Source organism: Eptatretus burgeri, chromosome 7 (genome assembly GCF_056783735.1).
Source record: "Eptatretus burgeri isolate ZD-2024b chromosome 7, Ebu_testis_v1, whole genome shotgun sequence".
NCBI lineage: Eukaryota > Metazoa > Chordata > Myxini > Myxiniformes > Myxinidae > Eptatretus > Eptatretus burgeri.
The window spans coordinates 31,794,947-31,819,340 of record NC_140967.1 but is presented as its reverse complement, the minus strand read 5'-3'; the positions used below and the strand labels follow the sequence as shown (position 1 = coordinate 31,819,340).

The 24,394-nt window shown below is 44.2% G+C and overlaps 1 protein-coding gene across 2 annotated transcripts in view; it reads left to right on the top strand.

The window, feature by feature from the left end:
* Positions 1–24,394, top strand: part of PKD1L3 (polycystin 1 like 3, transient receptor potential channel interacting) — a 232,144-nt gene that overhangs the window by 159,302 nt on the left and 48,448 nt on the right. The window contains exons 31-34 of one of the 2 annotated variants that reach the window (XM_085887936.1): positions 2,529–2,856; positions 4,188–4,356; positions 8,586–8,808; positions 17,622–17,712. In XM_085887936.1, the coding sequence (XP_085744062.1) occupies positions 2,529–2,856; positions 4,188–4,356; positions 8,586–8,808; positions 17,622–17,712 (811 nt within the window). Of the gene's footprint in view, positions 1–2,528; positions 2,857–4,187; positions 4,357–8,582; positions 8,809–17,621; positions 17,713–24,394 lie in introns of both variants that reach the window. The other variant, XM_085887934.1, reaches the window with a different exon arrangement.

Below are 24,394 nucleotides of genomic sequence, written 5' to 3'. Positions count from 1 at the left end.
CTCTCCACAACTCTCGACAATTCTCCTTCAGGGACAAGGGAACCGACACCCAAGGACTCTCCACGCCACCCTTTTGTAGGGTCGGGCTCCGCCCTTCGCTCTGCCCTGCGCCCCGCCCCGTTCTTGGCTCCTCCTTCCTTCGAGAGGCTTCCAGAAAATGCCTCGAAGGGGGGCGTTCCTCTCCCCCGGCCGCGTCACACCGCGCATCCCCCTCAATCAATCGGGAGCAATCGGTTATATCATATAATCAATCAGGAGAGGACGCGCCACCCCCTCTCCCTTTCTCACCAAGCGCGGGGAAAAATGGCGGGAAAACCCCACAGGCATTGTTGGTTTTCTTCTCCACGCGCCGTACGACGAGGGAAGGAAGATTCGGGCGGGAGATATTTGCGCGGGCGTTTTGGGCGGGAGATCTTGGTGGGAGATATTTAAGCGGGAGTTTTGGGCGGGAGATATTTAAGCGGGAGTTTTGGGCGGGAGTTATTTAAGCGGGAGTTTTGGGCGGGAGATATTTAAGCGGGAGTTTTGGGCGGGAGATATTTAAGCGGGAGTTTTGGGCGGGAGATGCCCCTTCGCACCCTTGTTGCTGCTGCCACTCCGTACCTTTCATCCGTCTCACGGAGATCGCGCCCTCACAGTGCTCATTGAATGGCGAGTGGCGAAGATGGTGGTAGCGTAGTTGTGGAAGGTGGCGTCGTGTTGTGAATGGCGTGATTGTTGGCGTCGTGTAGTGAATGGCGTGATCGTTGAGATGTTGGTTGTGGCGATGTTCGTTGTTGTTCTTGCACCAAAATAACGACAGCAAAAGAAAAACGACTAACTGAAGAATCGCAGCCCGAATGGATCACATATATTCCCTCTATACAACGGGTTTGGGCAAACTACACCTGAACTTACCGATATATCTCACCTGAGGACCCTTTATGGTGTATTGCGAATTTCCACATCTGTAACAATATGTCAATAATGAATGTAATGAACATTCATTGTCTGTGTGCCAAGTGTGAACAATATTGGTAGATGCATTTCCGAGAAATGGTTGAGGACATGTTCGACATCGGGTTTTTTTTTTTTAACCAAAATGGTCTTTCGTTGGCCATCTTTGACCTCATCGCGAAACAGAATGACATGCTTATGTATACCATCATGTGTTGTCATTGTGCCAAGTATGAATAAAATTGGTCCATACATTTCCTAGATATGGCTGCGGACGCACGCATGCACGGACATGAAAATCGAGACCCAATCCATAAGCTCCCATTTTGAGACCCAATCCTAAGTCCAATAGAGGCTAAAAAGATGAAATACGGACACTTTCAGCAAGCTGAGCGAGTCCCGTAATGAATGACGCACACGTTACGTGGAAGAGAGAAGTCCTGATGTAAATCCATCCCATAAATGCTGCACAATTATTTTCACATGTGTACATGTACTGTATTTATGACTGATTATTTATGATCAGGCACAAACCATATATCTTTTTCTTCATCTTAAAAAAATATCCAGTGATTCTGCTCTCTGCGCTATCTTCTCATGTCAGCGTCCGTTTTATGGGTGTAAACAATTTCTTCACCACAACTGTCTGAGCGCTGTCCTTTGAAAAGATATTCTGATGAAAAAAAAACAAAACAAATTCACCACTTTAAAACAGACATCGTGCGTTCATTTTATTTGTTTTTGTATACCGTCGAGGCTTGTGGAACAACGAATATCTGTACACTGAATGGATCAGGACGCAACAACAGGAAAAAAGTAACAGGAGAGAGACGGGGCAAACACCAACAGCAGAGATGAAGACCAAGACAAAGGGAGACTTGGACAAACAATTGGTGTGGGGAGGAATGAGGGGCAGGAGAGGATGAGATGGCTATAGAAGGAAACTCTCAGGAGGGAAAACTAGAACTTTGGAAGGAAGAGGGATTGGGATGAGTTAGGGAGGTTGGGGTGGTATTATATATATATATATATATATATATATATATATATATATATATATATATATATATATATATATATATATATATATATATTTGTTGAGGGTCCTTTCGGTTTATTTTGACGAGTCATTTCTTGTGTGGTTACATCATCTCTAAACTGTTTCCAAAAATTTCAACTTTACCATTTTCGCTATGTCATCACCACTTCCCAATTTGACCAGCTTTTGCCATGACATTAAATAAGGCCTCGATGAAATTCTGAAAGTGCTCACATTACATAATATTCACACTTGCTTTGTGTACACTTTTTCAAACTTTGTCCTCTGTTTGTTCTCTCATGAATAATGTTTTACAAGTATATTCCTTTGACTTTTCTGGCATTTTCCCCCATTTTTTAAAACTTGCATTGTCTTTCCTATATCATTCACACACATTGGTACTCTTCATTTTTGCCGTGGTTGATAGTTCACGATTCATGATTTCTTGCAATCACTTGCTGGCTCCTTCACACTTTTTACTTAATAGTAGGCAAGTCGTAAGAGGTCTATCTTGCACTGGTTAATCATTCCCTCCTTGACTCCTCCATTACAGGCAGTTCGAAATCTTGTCAGCACCGTATCTGAAGCTTTTCCATCTCTACCTCGAGTCCGGGCACCAAATGCCTATCGCAGCGTCCCTCACTTACAGCCTCAAACAAGGCGGGGTTCAAAAGAGATGATGGAACTCCACCCATATAACCTAGGCACAACTGGGTCCACAGAAACTGAGGAAGCCAAAGCAGGGGACATCTCTCGGCTTCTTGAGCTCGTTTCAGAAACTATCAGAATGCAGAACGCACCTCCCACTGAGTTCTACTGCGATGGCCGGAAGCAGACAAACAACAGTCTCTGCCTGCTCCTCGACCCTATTCCTATCAGCAGTGTGTACAATGATGACATAATCTTATATATATGAAGACCACAAGGGGAAAACCAGAGATGTCACTTTTTATAAATTTCAGGGTAATTGCACCTGCCAATAGTTGGCAACACAAGGTTTCCTCTCACAATATTACTTTAACAAATAACCAGGGGTGTCACATAATTTATATGGTATAAAGTTTAGCCGTGCAATGAAAAAACAAGTGTTGTCAAAGCTGAACAAGTAGAAACCCAGAGTTGTCAGTACTTTACTCCTGGTTATCTCCCTTTCATTCATGTTAACTGTTCCACCATAATATTCAGAGTTGAGAAACTAAAAAATGAAAGGTTGTAAAACTTTCACAGCATAAACTCTGAGCACTACAATGGCCTATTTGGTGATATCATGGGCTCCGTAGTTGGTGCATATCGTGGTTCAAGCCTGGTCAAACCTTTATTGTGACTTTTATGGGACCCACGCCGTGGTTTAATGGTTAGCACGTCTGAGTACCCATCCTCATTCGATGTACCCACTGTCCAATCAACCTGCTTTGGTATATGACGGAGTCACATGAGGTGACTTCGGCTATCGCGGGGGTGGTTTATCCTTGGTTTCCTCCCGGTTTTCCATCATATTAAGTAGTACGGAGTAAGAAATGGAGAATCCGTCGTCATATAAGCGAAATACCCTTGAGTATGGCGTTAAACACCAATCAAACAAAAAAACAATGACCGTTTAATGTTGAAAAAAAATAATCTGTGATCACCAAAGTCATGTAATGTATGCTAATAACCAACAAGTATGAATTTGCTACACATCCTGGGATAAAATTGCATGGCAATTATTAAACAAGGGAATACCCAGTGATGTCAGTTTGCAACATTGATTCGTTCTTTGCTCTTAAATTAAATAACACAGAAGCTTGGCAAATGCTACATGCTTAATTTGATCGGCCAATGATCACTCTTCCTTTTACTGGAAAAGAAATCTATATGACAGTTATTAAACAGTCCACCAAAGTCTTGAAACTTTGTTTTTCAGTTTCTTCAAAATTGACTTATCCTGACATCTCTGGTTTTCCCCTTGTGGTCTTCATATATATATATATATATATATATATATATATATATATATATATATATATATATATATATATATATATATATATATATATATATATATATATATATATATATATATATATATATATATGTTTTTTTTATCTTTCTCTAATCCCAAACTGCATAAACCACGACCTTGCCACATTCCAGGCACAAACATCCACAATTAACTTAAATCCACATCCCTATTGCAGAGATCAACACGGGCTATGTAATGTATTCCCGACAGCTTACACTGGCCGGGAGGATAAGGCGGCCGACATCTGCCTGCAGCTACAACAGATCCGGGAGGAGTTGTGGGAGTTGAGCGAAATTGGTGGTCCAGATGCAAGAAAGTACCGCGAGGCTCTACGCGAGGTTGACAGGATGCTTGAGCTTTTGGATGCTTCAGGTTCTAGGTTTGCCGGTTTTAAACCCTTCATCAGTCTCATTGCCTTTGTCTTTTACCATTAAACTTCAGGTGTCATTTGCTGCTGCCTTAAAAAAAAAAATTACACTTTGACAATATGAGGTGGCATATGTGGCATTCCCATCTGAGCACTTACCCTGTGATGCTGTGATCCTTATACTTTTTTGATTTATCCATTATTACGTCTGCCACTGAAGGTGGACAGAGGTTATGTTTTCACCCCTATCGGTCTGTTTGCTACTTGCAAAATCGAAGATTCACAAGTATATTGGTTTGTCTGGTCTGTTATTATGTTTGCTTGTTTGGGTGTATGCCAACCTTTTTACTCCGATCTTCACCACCTGGTGGAGATAGTGGCAAGCTGGAAGCTTATCGTTTTTGAGGTGAATAGGCCAAAAGGTCAAAGGTTAAGGTCACAGACAGTAAATCATCAATTTTCGACTGATTCACTTGATATCCATATATACTAATGGGAAAAAAGTTCCTGTGCACCAAAAGTACAAAAATGATACTGACATATACCCCAGCAATATAATGGTCAGTCTTGACCTGTTCTCCAGTTAACCTGTGAATATCCAGAACTTGCACGTATATACTATGCACGGCACACACAAATTGTCATGCACATCAACTGAGTCACGTGACAGTGCTACACATGGTACTGAGTAAATTACAATGCAGCACAATTCGGTGAACCATCCTAGCTGTGAAAAACATTTAGATGTCTAAACTTTGTAAACGTGATGCCACACCTTTCCAAAAATGAATGTCTATGAGCTATTGGCATGCTTGAGACAGGAATGCCACAAGACGTTGTGGTTTAGGCATTTTAGTGTTCTTCAGAACACCATACAGTCACTCTCGAGATGTTATCACCAAACTGGCAACATCAGAGACTGTTCATGTTCTGGGCAACCATGTGTGACGTCACATTGGCAGGATAACAATATCCGGTTGGTGCACCTTTAGAATCGGTTCCAAACAGCAAGTTTGACAGCTCGCAGCATCCCTGGCTTACGAACAATCAGTGCCAGAACTATCAGGAATCAGTTATGCGAGCATACCATCCGACCACAACGACCAGCAGTACCTCCGATTTTGTTGCCATGCAATCGACATGCGCGCCCAGTTTGGTGTAGATAACGTCTGAGGTTTAGGAGACAAGATTGGGATGCTAGAGATGAGTCGAGGTTCCATCTTGACAGTGGTGACAGCCGTTGCCACGTTTATTGATGTGAAGGGGAACATTAGGCTGATGCATGTGCTGTGCAACATTCGTTGTTTGGCAGTGGTAGCGTGATGGTATGGGGAGGCATCACCACACATCACAGAACCCAGCTGGAGGTCATCAATGGCAATTTGACAGGGATTCAGTACCGTTATGAAGTTCTCCATCCTCATGTCCTCCCGTTCCTGCAGGTTCATGGACATCACATCACACTTCAACAGGATAGCGCACCCTCACATTGCACGAGTGGTCACCAACTTCATCGCACAACAGAACATTCCCACACTTCCCTGGCCCACTGTTTCACCTGACATTTTTTTCCCCATAAAATATGTGTGGGATGACATGGAACGACGATTGTGCATTCTTCAAAACCAGCTGGCGACGTTAGCCCAACTGCGGCAGGCCTTGGTGCAGATCTGGAATGTCATCTCTCCAGCCTTCATCAACCATCTCGTGTCCTCAACGAGGTGCCGTTGCCAAGCGTGTGGAACGCAAATGGTGGTCACACCAGATACTGAGCTGTTAACTGATTTTTGACCGCATCCCTCTTCGAGCCTCAGGAGACATGTCTTGCACACGTGTTGACATTCTCATTTCGATTTCATGTTTATCAAACGCTAAATATTGATATGACCAAATAACATGACATGTTTGTTTTCATTTCCCATTTCTCATAGGTGTAAGTAATGCACAGGAACTTTCTTCCGTTCGTATATACACTGAACAGTCTATAAAACTGAAACACACAATGGATGGTGAGCTCTTGTTGAGGTGAAGTCTTGGTCAACCCCTGTGAGTATGTCTGTTTATGACATACTGTTTGAATGTGAGTTGGACCATGAGTACGTCTATTCATTACTTATTATTGGACCTTGACTATGTCTATCAATTACCTCTATGAATTACACACTATTGGAACATACCTTTTTGACATGAAGACCTTTAAAACCCTTGCACCTTTTTCGACCCATTCAACCCCTTCGACCTTTTAGACCCCCGAGACCTTTTATACCCTTTGGACCTTTTAAGACCCTTTATACTCTTGATATGCTTTAAACCTTAACATCCTTTCGACCCCTTAGATGTTTTAGACCCCAAAGACCCTGTAAATCCTATACACCCAATGAGAACCCTTTGTCCCCCAAGACCCTCCAGACCCCGTTAGACATTCAGTCTGAGAGCCTTCTGCAACAACACTTGAGATTCACCAGTCATAATCAAAAGCCCCCCCCCCGCCCCCCATTGGTAAACCACTTAGGTACCAAGCGAAGAGTGTGCCAAATGTCATTAATTAATTCAATTTATATTTTCATTTTTTCAGGTTCTGCTCTTCCTGGTTAGTGGCACAGGGAAAAGTTCCACATGGAATAGGGGGGGGGGGGTTATTTCCACGTGGCATTGAAAAAGTCTCACTTGGCAAAGACAAAACGGTGTCCATGACAACAATTTAATTCCATTATCATCAAATGGGATATTTTTGTGATTCTATTATTGCCAAATCTCAGGAATTTTTCAAGATATCAGATTGAAACTTAAACAGCTTATTTGTGCAGACGTGTAGTACAAGTGTTTAAATCTGATCAAAATTAATCAAAGGTCAAGGTAAATGTCATCAAAAGCATGTAAAACACCAATTATGCGGCAATTAGAAAATGTATCAACCAAATTTATGCACAACATTCCATCATGTAAAACACTTAATAGGTCAAATTTTCCATATTACCAAATTGCTGTTTCCATGGCAACTATTGTTTATTTGGATTTTGCAAGTATTGTGCTATGCACGACATCTTTCGTGTTACTTGCAAAATCGAAGATTTTTGAAGTATATTGGTCAGTTGATTTTGGTATTCTGGCTGGTGTTGGCTTAATGCTTAAAATGGTTAGGGTGATGGGCTTGGGATCCCAGGATCCTGAGTTCAAATCCTACCCAGGTATTGAATTAATACCAGGTGGGGTTGACTCTGCCCGTCATCCTTCTGAGGTTGGCAAAATGAGTGCCAGCTTGCTGGTATCCCGTGTCGGAGTGGCGATCTGTCCAGGATTGTACCCAATAGCCATGGAGACTGCTTAGGCAGCACCAACTCTCTGCACATTGGGACTCTGCACAGAGTCCCAATGGATGGATGGATGGAATTTGTGATTGTCTGTTTGTTTGTCTGTCAATCGCCTACAGGTCACAATTTAAAACTGCTCTGCATGAAACTTCACCACATGGGACAGTTTATCATAAGTAAGAAGCCTATTGTTTTTGAGGTCAAAAAGGTCAACACAGGCCAAAGGTCAATAACTTTGGTGAGGTTTCTAAAATCCTCAATTTTCATCCGATTAACTTGAAATTTGAAGAGGAGTTGCATATTTTGTCACTGAATTAAACCGCCAATTATTTTTGAGGTCAAATTGGTTTCATGGATTTTGCAAGCATCGTGCACTGCACGTCTTCTTCTTGTTTGTTTGTCTGTGAGCAGGACATCTCAAAAAGTTATGGACGGATTTGGATGAAATTTGGTGGGCAGGTTGGGTGTGTGATAATGACGAATTGTTTACATTTTGGTGAAGATCCAGATTCAGTTACTAGATCTTTCCAGTCGAAAGAGATCATCTTTGCACGTCAAATGATTATTGCTTGATTGACAGGCAGACAGACTAGTAGTGTGTGTGTGTGTGTGTGTGTGTGTGTGTGTGTGTGTGTGTGTGTGTGTGTGTGTGTGTGTGTGTGTGTGTGTGTGTGTGTGTGTGTGTGTGTGTGTGTGTGCGTTACTTTTACTGGATAGATGATGTGGGAGAATGCGTGCTGAGGCAGGTTTTGTTGATTATGTAATGTTCTCATGAATCGTAATTTTGAACGCTCAGCTGTTCAACTGGCAGAGAAAAGACAATCATGAATTATATTCACAATATGAACTTGTCTCCGGATTGCTTGTGCAATTACTATCCCCTCTACTTTCTGAACACAATGTGTGTCCCACGGATGTTCAAAATAGCAGGATCTGCAAGTCAGCAGCAGCAACCAGTGAAGGCTCCAAGCGTGGCGGGTTGCCATGGTGGATGGTGTATCTGGGCTGGATTCTGGTGGCCCTCACTAGTGCCGTCTCGGCTTTCTTCACTATGCTGTATGGACTCACCTATGGCCGCAAGAGATCACTCGAGTGGCTCCTTTCCATTGGAGTTTCTATATTTCAGAGTATTTTCATCACTCAGCCACTCAAAGTGAGTAATCATTGCATTGTTCTTTGTTGCTTCAATGGCCAGCCTTTCCTTCTCACAACATGATGTATTCTAGTGCAACTACTTGTGTTCAGCAGGGGATTAAAATAGAATTATGAAATGTATTTCTTGGTATCATCGATTTGTAGGTCGTTTACGTTACATACTAAATTCATTGTAACGAGTATGTTATCAAACACCCTATTATATCAAAATCCCTGATCCAATGCTGCTTTGGCAATTGAGAATGTATTATAAATACCGTATTGCTGTTATTATGAATGATACAGAATCTGAGGTTCTTTTAAGACAAAGATGATTGGGGTTGGCAGGCCAACAGATGGGCAGAAGGCTGAGGGGAAAAGGTGGACAAAAACTCAGAAACAGTGATAGTATGAGAGGGTAGTGGCAGAAATGAAAAGAGATAGAAGGTCAGCCTAAGTAGAGATGTTCTTGGATATATATATATGGGGGAAGCCATGAGGTGACAGTGAGCAGCAGCTAGTTTTCAAGGTCAAGTCGGTCAGGTATGGGAGCATGCAGCAGAGCAGAACATCGCTGAGCTCTCTTTCCGCCAGAACTCCAGGGGCCTCTATCTGGCCATCCCCATCTCCTTGAGATGCCAATCAACCTGCTGCAACCACGTGGCATATGGTCAGCCAGTTGGCCTCCTTCACCCCCACCACAAGACTCCTTTGCTGAGAGAACCTGGTGAGCACGATCAGCATCAGGAAAATGAACCACATGTCCATACAGTCACAGCTGATGCTCACGAACGAAACAGGCAACAAATCTCATCTCAGTCTCTCTCAGCAAATGCTAATTTGATACAAAATCTCACCAGCGAGAGCCAAGGATTCTCTGAAGAGACCTGGTACTGAAGGAGTTAAGTCTCCATATCAGATCCTTGGTCAGAGTCCAAGTCCCACATCCATAGAGCAAGACTGGAAAGACCAAGGACTTAAAGACTCAGACTTTTATCCTCCTGAATAGGTACCGACGGTGCCACACCCCATGATCCTGTGAATTCATGACTCCCCCAAGCCCGACCAAGATGTCCATCAACCTCTGGCTCACAACATGCGGAGACATGGATATCAATGCCAAGGTAAGTGAATCTCTCTTTGACCTCAACATCTTCACCACAAACAGGTACAGACAAGATAGCAGCATCCAATATGTCATTGAAAGCCTGGATCTTAGTTTTGACCCAAGAAACCCATAATCCCATGGGTTCCGACTTGTCATCCAGCACCTCGAGGGCCCCCACAAACACATCCAGCATCTCCACAAAGATGACTGCATCATCTGAGAAACCAAGGTCAGATATCCCAATATTCCCAAATGATGCACCACAGCTTGATCACTCCAACATCCTCACCAGAATCAGTTTTTTAAGGATGGGACGGAAGAACACAGACACAGGGAGTGTGTTCCACAGACCAGCCAAAAGTAGGATACAGGAATAGAGGTAAGCATCGAGCTTTGAATTGGGCAGAGTAACAAGGTGTGAGTTTCTGGAACCATGCTTGTGAAATGGGGGGTGGTTGGAGTGGTGCGGTGCTGGGAATGGGTACGTGGAAGAGAGGGTGTGTGGAGTAAGACCATGAGAGGTGGGAGGGAATTAAAAGTCCATCAATCTGCTTGTGATGGGTGAACAGAGGATTTTCAGACTCAGCATCCTACTAAGAGATGCTAATAGCTCACAAAGCTTTGGATTCAACCACCTTCAGGGGAGGAAGATGATAAGCAGCTGTGACAATCCAAAGTGGGGAGTCATACTCCATGTCACTTCAGATGGTTTTTGACACCATAATGAGCTGTGAACAGTTCAGAATTAACTTTGCTTTGCAGATAATACAAAGGTGTTGATCAGGCTGAGATGCCAGCTTGCAGTTATAATGGAATGGTGCCACAACCGATATCCTCAACTATAGTTGAGGGTATCAGTGTTGGCACCATTTTTGTTGATGAGGCTATCGGTCTTGGCACCCATTAACTTTCATGATGACGGCAGGTGACCATAGGAAGAGGACTTGAAGAAGAGAAAAAGTAAAAGATACGGGAGAAGTACAGGTTTTGAGAATTTGTGCTTATACCATCAATTTTTGTTGTTTACAAGGTATAAAGATTGATTAGGAACTTGGCAACCTTAGTGGGAGAGCTGTTAACTTGCAGAAGGGAGTAGCTGGAATATGAGTTTGGAGACAATAAAGGAAAGATTGGGTACCTTGGTGTTTCCTGCAACTACAGTATTAACACATTCAGATATTTCACGAGCAGCATCTCGCATGACTCCATTCTTCAGGAGGAAATCAACAGAAGAGGAATATGTGCCAGTGACAGTCCTAAGCTGTTGCTATGATGCTTTTGAAGACGGTGGGAGATTTTGGGAAGTTTGTCCTCAGGTGAGCTTAAGTTTTTTGTTGTCAGTTCAGGTCAGATTCGATCTGTGACTTGCTACAGGTACCATGTAAACTTGTACTAACCTGTTTCATGGACGGGTTTCCAGTGACGAAAGTCTCCCCCAACAGGTTTCCTGGTGAGGAGGGTGATTGGAAATGGACACCCAGCAGGATTAAAAACAAAACCTGTCAAAGGGCGAAGGAGCACCTTGTGAGCCAACGGCCATCCATATCTAGTGCCCAACTGTGTCTGTGGACATCACACTGCAGTTTGGTTACTTTCTGTTAGGCAGGATTTGCACTGGCCACCATAAAACACTTCATTCAGCAAAACCCAATAAACACAAAGAAAACTGAAAACCCACTCCGTGGGAGTACCTCCTTGTGCTGCTGCCCTTCGCAGGGCAGCTCACCAGATGACGGGATTGGGTCAAAGCCTTCAGGACTCCCACTTCTTGAGGATAGGAGGAAAAGCACAGGGTAAACTTCCTCGGGCAGAGTGCGGTGGTGTTTGATGGAATGGTGCTGAGGTGTCGTCCACCAGATGGCGGTCCCCTTGGGTTAACCTGAAGCGGTTCCTTCGGGTGGGTGCCTGGAATGTCCTCTCTCTATGAGAGGATGATCTCCTGGCTCTGTTGTCATCTGAGCTCAAGCATTTGAACATCGTTATTGCAGCACTCTCTGAGGTTTGGAGATAGTGGAAAAATCACGGTGGGTGGTTACACCGACTATTGGTCTGGTCGCTCTGATGGTTACCATGCTCAAGAAGTTGCAATAAGCTGACTTCAATGACAATTCAGGTAACACCGGTCAAAGAGCGTATTATGAGAGAAATGATTCATCAGAGAAAATCTGTTATGAGAAAAAGGCAAGTGACCGCACCGTAAAGGAGGCATTCTATGCGACGCTCGAGTCTGTGATTGATCAGTGTCCCAGGTGAGATACTCTTCTAATTTTGGGGGATTTCAAGGAATTGACTGGCAATGATAGGGATGGTTATGAGACATGCGTTGCTCTCCATGGGTCTGAAACTGTGAACCAGAATAGCACTAAGTTCCTTGACTTTGCAAGAAATCATGGGCTTCTGGTGGCTGGTTCATGGTTTCAGCGCCTACAGGCTCATCCCTGGACTTGGTATTCCAACACTGGTGGTGTGTCAAACGAGGTTGACCATGTGCTTGTTGATAGTCACTGGAGGATAATCCAGAACTGTAGGGTCTACTGGAGTGCTCAATTCCTCAATAACGACCACAGGCTTGTTGTACCAACTCTGAAGTTTCAGCTTAAATCTGGGAGAATGGTACCACCCAGCCTAGGCTGGATGTTAGCAAGCTCAATGATGAGAGGGTAGCTGAAGAGTTTGCGAACAGGCTGAGTGGTGATTTTGGGGGTCTGGGTGCTTTGGGGAATCCTGAAGAGTTGTGGAGTGCCTTCAAGGCCACCATGCTTGATGTTGCTGGAGGATGTCATGGAAGGCGAAGGCATGGATGTCATGCTCACTGGAGGGCAAAGAATAAATTTGTGTCTCAAGGGACACTGGATACCATTGACCAGAGTCATCGGACCAGGCTTAATGGCAGAGCTTAGCTCTTCAGCGAGTTGAGGCATAAAATTGTATATGCACTATGGGGGGACAAGGAGGCATATGTGTGAGGAATCTGTGAGGGGGTAGTGCATCTCCTGTGGTCAAGTGATTCTTGTCCTGCTTTCATGGGAATTCATGCATTGCGTTCCTCCAAGCCCATTCCTCGATGTACTGCTGTGAGAGGGGAAGGTGGTGGACTCTTGATAAAGGAGTCCAAAGTGAAGGCCAGCTGGGCCGATTACTTTGAGTGGCTGTACCAGGCTGATCCACCGGCTGTTGAGTTGGATATCAGGGTTGTTACTATCTCTATTGCTGACCCTCCAATCAACTGTGATCCACCTTCGTTTGTAGAAACAGACTGCGTTGAACACGTTGAAACGAGGTCAAGTTCCTGGGATCTTTGGCATTCATGCTGAACTTCTCAAGGCTGGTGGAAATGCTGCACTCGTGTCATTGCATGCACTTCTCTGCTCTGCCTGGCACACAGGCATCACCCCAACTGACTGGAAGAGGGGCCTTGTTGTCCCTCTATGGAAAGGGAAGGGTGATTGCCAGGACTCCAACAACTACCAAGGGGTGGACGCAGCTCTCAGTGTCGGGCAAGGTCTTTGCTCGGATAATTCTTGATCAGGTTCGCCACCATCTGTGTGAGCACTAGCGCCCAGAGCAGTCAGGCTTTACACCAAAGAGATGAGCGAATGACTGTATTAATTAATCTTCGGGTCCTCACCGAACGCAAATGAGAATTTCTGTAGGGGCTGCTTGCAGCCTATGTTGATCTCTGTAAAAGCATTTGATTCAGTGAATCGGGATGCCCTCTGGAGGATTCTTGTTCTTCGTGGGGTGCCACCAAAACTGATCAATCTGATGTCTGAACTATACTCTGGCACCGAGAATGCTGTGAGATGTGGTGATTCCATCTCTCACTTATTTCCAGTTGTTACTGGAGTTAGTCAGGGGTGTGTACTGGCTCCTACACTTTTCAGCACTTGCCTGGATTGGATTCTGGGAAGGATGTCAGAGGGGTCAAGCTGAGGTGCATCGTTTGGGAATGTCAATATCTCTGAACTTGATTTCGCAAACGATTCACTCATCTTTGAGGAGACTGGATATACTTTTGGGGGCCGACGAGGTGCTGAATGAGGAGTTGGAGCTGTTGGGATTACAGGTTTGCTGGGCCAAAACTAAGATCCGGGCTTTCAATGACATATGGGATGCTGCTATCTTGGCTGTACCTGTTTGTGGTGAGGATGTTGAGGTCGTGGAGAGATTCACTTATCTCGGCAGTGATATTCATGTCTCCGCTGGCTGTGTGCCAGAGGTCAATAGTCAGCTGGGTCAGGCCTGGGGAATCATGGATTCACTGGATCATGTGGTGCGGCATTCTCGGTACCTGTGCAGGATGACGAAAATTCGAGTCTTCAGGACCTTGGTGCTTCCAGTCTTGCTCTCCGAATGTGGGACTTGGACTCTAACCAGGGTTCTGAGATGGAGACTTAACTCTTTCGGTCCCAAGTCTCTTCAGAGAACCCTTGGCTATCGCTGGTCAGACTTTGTGTCCAATAAGCGGTTGCTGAGATAGACTCAAATGAGACTAGATATTTGTATAGTCTGTCAGTGTCAGCTGTGGCTGTATGGACACGTTGCTTGTTTTCCTGACGCTGATCCTGCTCACCAGATTCTCTCAGCGAGGGATCCTCTTGAGTGGGGGAGGCGAATGGGCCGACCACGTGCCTCATGGTTGTAGCACGTTGATCAGCATCTCGATGAGATGGTGCTGGACCAGGCATCTGCCTGGGGGATGGCCAGACGGAGGCCCCTGAAGTACCGGCGGAAAGTGGATGTCATGATGCGCTGCTCCGGTGCATGCTCCCACACCTGACCTGACCTGAGCTTAATGTTGGGCTCTGTCCTATCTAATGAAAAGCACACATTGGTTGTGGGTTATACAGTGAGATTGTACGTTTGCACTTGTATGGTTTGCTTTCCAGGTGGAGAATGCATACCGGTTTCTTGCAATTGTCTCTCCACACATACCATTTAACTAGTGTCTGAAAGTCAAATCGGAAAGCAGGAGGCGAGAGAGAGAGAGAGAGAGAGATAGAGATAGAGATAGAGATAGAGATAGAGATAGAGATAGAGATAGAGATAGAGATAGAGATAGAGATATAGATAGAGATAGAGATAGAGATAGAGATAGAGATAGAGATAGAGATAGAGATATATAGAGATAGAGATATATAGAGATAGAGATATATAGAGATAGAGATATATAGAGATAGAGATATATAGAGATAGAGATAGAGATATATAGAGATAGAGATAGAGATATATAGAGATAGAGATATAGATATATAGAGATAGAGATATAGATATATAGAGATAGAGATATAGATATATAGAGATAGAGATATAGATATATAGAGATAGAGATATATAGAGATAGAGATAGAGATAGAGATAGAGATAGAGATATATAGAGATAGAGATATATAGAGATAGAGATAGAGATAGAGATATATAGAGATAGAGATATATAGAGAGAGAGATATAGAGAGATATATAGAGATATATAGAGATATATAGAGATATATAGAGATATATAGAGATAGAGATAGAGATAGAGATAGAGATAGAGATATATAGAGATATATAGAGATAGAGATAGAGATAGAGATAGAGATAGAGATAGAGATATAGAGATAGAGATAGAGATAGAGATAGAGATAGAGATAGAGATAGACATACAGATAGAGATAGAGATAGAGATAGAGATAGAGATAGAGATAGAGATAGAGATAGATATATAGAGATAGAGATAGAGATAGATATATAGAGATAGAGATAGATATATAGAGATAGAGATAGATATAGATATATAGAGATAGAGATAGAGATAGAGATAGAGATAGAGATAGAGATAGAGATAGAGATAGAGATAGAGATATAGATATTTGCTGTACTTTCAGGAACCTCAGATAGCGAGAGCTGATGGAAAGATAGACTGGCCTCGTGTGTTAGGTATCTAGTGGATTTCAAGTCAAGCCATACTGCCTTGGTGAACTTCTGGACATGCCCGCACTTGGTATCACTCTGAAGACACTTTCAATAGGATCTGATCAAAAGAGGCACAGAGAAGGGGCAAGACAAGTTAAAGGAGAAGTTTGATATGATCCAGTTCAACAAAGAATGAAAGCCATTTGGAAAGATGCATATTGAAAATTCTATGGATTGAGTCAGGCTTGAAACTTTGCAAAAGTCTTTGTTGTAAAACCACATGCAGTCGTTTGAGACCGAATGCACAGCTTACTGGCATGGTGTCTGTTGAAGTCTCCACAGAGATGGGGGGGGGGGGAAGAGCTGGGATTATGGGACAGCAAAAAATCCAAGTTTGAAGAAACAGCATCATAGATGGAGTCGTTATAGTTGGTGGGATAGTTGACAACACACAGAAACAAGAGGATCAATTGCATTTGCACTAATTGCTCCGTATGTATGAAAATGTGTTTGTATGTGTCATTGTTTTTCCCCAAAAAATGTGTAACCAAATGCATTTGGGTGTAGTAAAGTCTATGAGATTCCAAGACCATCTGAGAAAATGTACGAAACCAAGAAGCCATCAAATATGGGTAGGAGAGTGGATGGCCCTGTCATAGAGGTACATTGTGAAAGTAATATGAAGTTTATTCACTTAACATCAATAACCTTTTTTTTTGTGTGTGCAAAGTCAAAGCTCATGGAGGAGAGCATGAACACAGAATGGATCAGGATGCAACATAACAAAAGGAAGAGCAGAAAGAGAAGGAAATGCCAACGGCAGGGCAAAGGGAGAAAATAAATGGAGATGGACAAACATGGGATGCAGGAAACGATGAGGGGTGGAGGAGAATACAACAGGTGGACAAGATGGATGCAGAAGCAAAATTTGGGTGAGGGGTGGGAGTGGTTTAACAGGTGCAGAAAAGATCATCGTTTTGGATGGGGGATGATCTGAGATGGGGTTGAACAACAGACCTAGATGGAAGAATGTGATTGAAGAGAATGTGGAAGTTGGTTCCACAGATGGGAAAAAAGAGGAACAAATGAGTGAAGGCGAGTTGTGGTTCAGGATTTAGGCAGTTTCACGAGAAGAGAGTTGCTGGTGGACCATGTGTACCATATACCTGGCTGGGGTGGAGGTTGAGGGGGGGTGGTGGCTGGGTGGGAGACAAAGCCCGGAGATGGGAGAGGGTGCAAGACCAGAAAGGAAGTGGAAGAAGACAGAAACCACCGACCTGTCAGCTATGGCAAAGTGATAGGCCTTTAAACTTGGCTGCCTCACAAGAGATTCAATGATCTTGAAAGCCTTGATTTCCACAGCATCAACTTGAGCAAGGTGTCAGGCAGGGGTGCTAGCCCAAATGGCAGAAAGCAGTACTCCATCAAGCTGCAGCTGAAAGCCTTGTATGTGGATAGGAGTCCAGGTGTGCCAAGGAAGGACTTTGCACGACTGAAGAGGTTCAGTCAGCGGCTGGCTTTGGAGGCCAACTTTGAAATGTGGTTTGCCCGAGACAGATCATTGCTGAGAGCGAGACCCAATAGTTTGAGTGACTGAACCTCTTTGAGAGGGTTGTTGAGCAACCATTCTCTAATTACAAAACCTTGTACAGAGCTTTATGTCGAGAGAGTCAAGATTAGATGTGCAGGTGAATTGGAGCTGTGGTTCCCCTGGACCTACCACGTTGATGGATGATTGTGATGATGATGATGGTGATGAATGTGTCATCATGGTCATCACAGTCCTTGCTTATTTGTTATTTGTTGTCATCATTGTCATCACCACTCAGGTTCTTGGATTTGCAGCATTCTTTGCTCTTGTACTGAAGAGAGTTGATGATGAACCAGAGATGACTGAACCTGTTGAAGATGCTTTGTCAGGTATCTCTTGTTGAAACAGTATTCACAATAATGCACCTAGTGATACGCACATCCCGGCATTTCTATACAAATACACTGTAGAGTCATGGTATAATGAACAGATGCATTCTGTGGACTGGTCTTTGTTCCAAAAATTCCTTAATATGATTAAGGTTATGATTCTTATTATTCATTTGTATGCATCACAAGACTGCAAGGTAGCATCAGTGGCTGTACCACTTGTATATTGCCCTCTGCAGGTTAGGGCAGGAATTTGTAATATGTTCAGGATGCAGGCGATAGCTTGCTTACTCTTCGCGAAGAACACTGCGAGGTCTTTAACATCCACCAGCAAATGCTGGCAGACAGGACTTGCATTTAACGTCCATCCAAGAGACAGCACACATATTGACGAATCACCTTGGGTGTGAAACACCGGGATGACAGTTTATAACTGGGTCTGCATTAAAACCCAGGTGAGGCAGCTTAGAGGGGAGTGTGCGTACCTCGAGGCCAGACTGCCAGCCAATTGTTATAATTATGAAATTGGAAAGTTTTTCTTCATCGATTCAGCAAATCAAACAGAACTTTGCTTGATACATACTTTCTAGATGGCCCCTTTAGTTCATTTAAATGGCTCATTATCCAAGTTCACTTGCCATTCCTGTTTTGCTATAATGCCACAAAATGAACTAACCACAATATTTTCACTTAATTCTTTGCATCTCCTCAACAAATGTTGAAGATAAAATAAATAATGCTCATTTCGCTGTTCATTCGGCGAAGTTAAAATTCGTTTGTTAAAAATCTAGACGACTTTGCACAACACAGGTCCAATGGACCAGGGAACAATAACAGTTAACTTGCAAAATATATTGTTATTTCAATTTTTATTGTTATGCTTAGGCTCATGGACAATATTTGACAAATATATATTTTTTTGATCTTGTTATTTGAAGAAAACCCCAAAAGGGGAATGTTTATTTATTTATTTACGAGCAAATACCACCCGTCGCTTCGCTGAAGGGAATACGATCGGGTGGGGAGAGAATAGGAAGGGAGGTGGGGGAGAAAAAGAGAAGGGTGAGGGAGGATGAGGAGGTGGAGGGGAAAAGAGAGAGAGGAGGCAGGGAGAGTGACGAGGGTTGTGGGAGCAAGGAGGAGTGGGAGAAGGGAAGGCAGCATGAGGTGGAGCATTAACTACGATTCATTGTCTCATCACAATGATTCTGTATAAATCAACAGTGAAGATGGAAACAAAGTAATGTCTGAAATCCATTTTCTACCGGTCATACTATAAATACCACGCAAAGACAAACACCGCCCGGACACGTCTGGAGACAAACACCGACCAGATACGTCTGAAGCCAAGCCGTCCGGAGACAAACATCGCCTGGACATGTTCAGAGACAAATTACTATCCGGACATAAACATCGCCTGGACACGTCCAGAGACAAACTCCTATCCGGACATAAACACCACCCAGACACGTCAGTCGATAAATGCTGCCCAGACATGTCCGGAGACAAACACTGTCTAGAGACAAACAAATATGGCCCAGGCATGTCTGGAGACAAACACCGTACAGATACAAACAATGCCCAGACATGTCTGGAGAGAGAGAGAGACAGACAGACAGACAGACAGACAGACAGAGAATGTGTGGGAGGTGGGGGTAGGGGATTTAGCAGAGAGAAGAATGTTATGCTTTCTGAACAACACACAGACGACAAGTAAATAGACACCTTAAATTGATTCATTTCATCTGTATAACGCAAGTTTTACTCAGTGATTTGTACTAATATTCAACTATTTATTTGCAGAAACGAGTTACTGGGTCTTGTACGACAATGAACTATGCCCCAAACCCAGGGAGCACACAAACTTTCCGATTTTCAAAAAGGACGAATTGTTGGCAAATCAAAAGGTAGAGACAGCCAGCATCAGATAGCTCAGAACGTTGGCATTCCACTTTCTATGGCCAATCGGGTGATTGTGCAATTCACCAGCAAAGGCAAGGAATCCACAGCTTATCATTGTGGTTGACCTGGTCCTTTAGAAAGGTGTCTTCCAGCTGTCAAGCGGTCCATTGAGAAAACTCCCTGTTGCAAGGCAGCAGATGTTGCAGAGGAGTTCCAAGTTAGCTCAAGAACTGCCGTGTGGTTCTTTCATCAACTGAGCTATGGGAGAGCAGCGAGGAGAAAACCTCTTCTCAGACCAGCCAACATTCAAAGGAAAAAGAAGTGGGCTGACCAGATGGTCAGGAGACTCTGATGTAGCTTGGTGCTAAGTTTATGATCAGACCCCCTGAAATTTTGGCAAACTGTAATTTTTTTCAGATGAGTTCCAGTTTGCTCAGTTTTCTGACAGTGGACGCATATGGGTCTGGAGACTTCCCAGTCAAGAATTCTCTTTGAACTGATTGCAGCCAACTGTCAAACACAGTGGCTCTTCAGTGATGGTGTGGGGAGCAATCTGGAGTGCTAGTCGGTCAGAGCTTGTGGAGTATGTTGGCAACATCAACTCTACGACATACATTTCTATCCTTGAGGATGGACGTCTCCCTGTCTTCTCCACTGATCAGATGGTCAAAAACAGCACTTTGTTCATGGAAGATGGAGCTCCATGCCACACTGCAAAAAAAGACCAAAGTATGGCAGGACAGAAATGGGATCAAGAGACTTCCATGGCCAAGTCAGTCTCCTGACATGAATCTCATTGAACAACTCTGGGTCATATTGGATCGAGCTGTGCAGAAAAAGTCCAGGAAACCAACATCACAGGCAGAATTGCTAAACCTTTTGTGTGAAGCCTGGGCAGAAATCGCACAAGATAAAATTTTGGAACTCGTTATTTCTATGCCTGAAAGAGTAAAAGCGTTGAAATCTGCAAATGGAAAGTCCACAAAATACGAGTGTATGTATTAAAATGTTCTTTAAATGTTAAATAAATTCTTTAAAAATCATGGTGTCTATTTACTTCTGTCATGTCTCTGTGTGTGTGTGTGTGTGTGTGTGTGTGTGTGTGTATATATATATATATATATATATATATATATATATATATATATATATATATATATATATATATATATATATATATATATATATATATATATATATATATATATATATATATATTGTTGTGGGCCGGGGGTCGGTTGAGAAGACCACCAGGGAGGGAAGCTATCTCGGGTTCCCACCAGACCCCCCGGAATTGCAGGCCATCGCACACGGATAATTCCGTGACGCGGCGGGTCATTAGCCGACTGTGAATGCCAATAACTCAACCGCGTGACCTAGGGTCCTCCTGTCAATGGGTTAACTGGGTTACCTAATTAATCACGTGGTTTAATTACCGGGGAACATGCCATCAGTACGCCTTGTCCGAACCGGTTCAATTTACCGGATCGGATGCAGCCAAGCGACACTGCCAAGGATGTACCGGCTAAAAGGAACGGATCGTTGGGAATAAAGTCCCAGCTCAGCTCGGATACGGACCATGCTGGGTTAATGAAAGAACAGACAAAAACGAGCTGGGAACATTTCTAATAATAATTTATTTACAAGCAGGCGAGGAAAGATATGTGGCACAGTGAATCGTTTTATTGTTGTGTAATGCAGGGAAAGGAAGACATGTGAGAGGTGCGGCAATATACAAGCAACTTACAAAAGCAGACACAGAGCAGAGTTATCCCGATATAATGATTGTACAATCTTAATGTAAATGAGGACAGGTGTGAGGACACACAAAAAACACACACACACACACACACACACACAAAACCCGATGAAGAGGAGTTAATGAAGAGAAAAAGGAAGAGAGGAGATGAGGACAACAGTCTCTCAATGCCTTCCACGATTGCCCGATCATGCCACCAATACGTTTTGGGAGGATGCCCCACTGGGCGATACCTCCCTGACAGCTGGCGCACCGTCTCATCTCTTTCTTCGTGGCGCTTCGGGCAGCGAGCATCAGTCCAGAGAATGAGACGCGACCGTCAGGCGTGGAGGGAGGGATTTGGGTGGAGAAGGCGGAGTCGAAAGCCGAATGGGTGGAGAAGGCGGAGTCGAGAGCGAGTGGGCGGAGTGGTAGACAGGACCAGGTGGGTGAGTGGAGTCAGTGATGTGTGGGCGCAGAATGGCGGGAGTAGAAGGCAGAGTCAAGAGCGAGTGGGCGAAGACGGGCGGGTGAAGAAGGCAGAGTTAGCAGACGGGCGGAGAGATTGATCCCAGGCCGGGCAGAGAATGGGACGAGCTGACAGCAGCGATGGGCAAGACACCAAAACCGGAACTACAGACGGCCTTGCCACCCGTCCTTTATAGACCCTAGGGTGCAGGGTGGGGGCATTACCCTGAAGCGATGTGTCATCACCCGAATCGGCTGCTCTGATTGTGCCTGGACCACTGCGTGGCCCGGCCCTGATGGCCTGAAGTGGCTCCACTCCACTTCCAGCAAGATAACTCCAAGCTGTGGAATCATCTCACTCTGAGCCCCATGATATGAATCGCCCCGCACCGAACTCCGCAACATGAATTGCCTTGCACCGAATCTCCCAGACCATGCCCTGGCGACTGGCCGAGGGTCCTGTCGGCCCCGCATGCCCAACCAGGCACCCCCGATTAGCGCTGATCAACGCCTGCTCCGCAATGCACCATTGCGGCCTGAGCGATCAGAACTGCATAGCACGCCTCTGCCTGATTGCGGCTTCTCCGAGCGGAGAGGCAAGGAGACATCCGCCGTCTGTGGGGAACACCCTGGCCACCAGCGAGGACCGACGGTAATCTGTGAGGGTAAACCCATGCACAGATCAGAACAAGATGTGTGCCATCTGTGCTCCGCTCTGTGCGATGATAAGGTATCACAGCTGCGAACGGGTCTGCCCGCCATCGAGCACGTTCCGTACAGTACGTACGGATCTGCCATGGCCCACGTGGTCAACGCTCGCATTCACCCGATTCTGCTATCGTGTGCGCGGGGCCAACCCCGATCTGTGTCAGGAATTGAGGGGAACGATCGGCTATAATAATTAGATGGAGGTTTGGAATTAAAATGAATATAGATATAAGTATCAGATGGAGAAATGTAGGGAAAAGAGAATGCCAATGTAATTAAATCCAGAAATGGGTTGACAAGAACACGCCACCCGTATCTTGCACACTAGTGTCTTGTACAACGTGGCGTGGTTGTTGTTTTTCTATTATCGGCCTCTAACGATGTAGTTATTGGCACCAAGCTGCCAGCCACGCTCTCGCCGATATTGGGTCATTTGCTTCTGTGTTGTGAAAAACAACATCCGTGCAGCTTCTTTAAGAGATATTCCTTCGTACGCCTTTTCAATGCAACCGGCAATCTCATCCCAGATCATTGGAAACGTCAGACGATCATCTCGAGCTTGTGGCAGAGATTCCTTCGAGGATGTCGCTGTATCCTCACAGCTGCGCTGTCGATGCTCGTGTGGTGTTGTCACAGCTTTCCTATTCCCCTCCCCCGGCTGCACATGTCGGCCTCCACGAGGACCCCAATTCAGATTTACCTCAGGAATAAGCAGAAAAGAAGAGTAGAAATGAAGTTAGAGTGGTGTAAACAGACCTAGCTGTGAGATCCACGCAACGCACTGTCCCGTTGTCCCGCAAGACAAAAGGGAAGGGACTATCTGAACGTATATTAATGGAATAACTGTCTCAGGACCGCCGTATGATGGTTGCAATAGCTTTGGAGGGATGCGGTTCCCATATATATATATATATATATATATATAAATATATATATATATATATACATACATACACACACACACACACACACACACAATCGCACACACACACACACACAAACACACAAGTATACAGTCATGGCCAAAAATATTGGCACCCTTGCACTTTTTTCAAGTAATGCACCATTTCTTCCAGAAAATTGTTGAAATAAAAAAATCTTTTGGTATCCACATATGTGCTTCTTTGGTTTGCAGTGAAGCAAAACAAAAAAGCTCAAAAATATTATGAAATCTCAGCTTCTTCCAGACAGAAATCCTAAAATGGCCTGGACAATATTATTGGCACCTTTGAGAAGTTGTTAGGAATAATTGGATTTCAAGCAGGTCCATCCATCCATTGGGACCATACACTGTGCAGAGCATTGGTGCTGTCGAAGCAGTCTTCTTGGTTATTGGGCACAATACTGGACGGGTCGCCACTCCGACACAGGATACCAGCAAGCTGGTACTCATTTTGCTTTCTCCTTTACTTTGGAATTGAACTCACCTGTGGTCATTCTGCTGTTTTTGTCACTGTGTGTACCAAATGAGCAGGGAGAAAAGAAAAAAAAACCAGAGAATTGTCTGAGTAGGTCAGACACAAGATCGTAGCCAAGCATCGACAATTTCAAGGCTACAAGCCAATCTCCAGAGACCTTGATGTTCCTTTGTCCACCGTACGCAACGTACACAATGTTACAAGGAAGTTTAGGGCCCATGGCACTGTAGCCAACCTCCCTGGATGTGGCCAGAAGAGAAAACTTGATTGAAGATTGCAGCGAAGGATTGTTTGAATGGTGGAGAAAGCACCTCAATGAACTGCCAAACAGAACAAGCTGATCTTCAGACACAAGGTATGACAGTTTCAACTCACACCATCCGTTGTCAATTCAAGGAAAGGGGATTCTATGGTAGGAGACCCAGGAGGACCCCACTGCTGAGAGAGA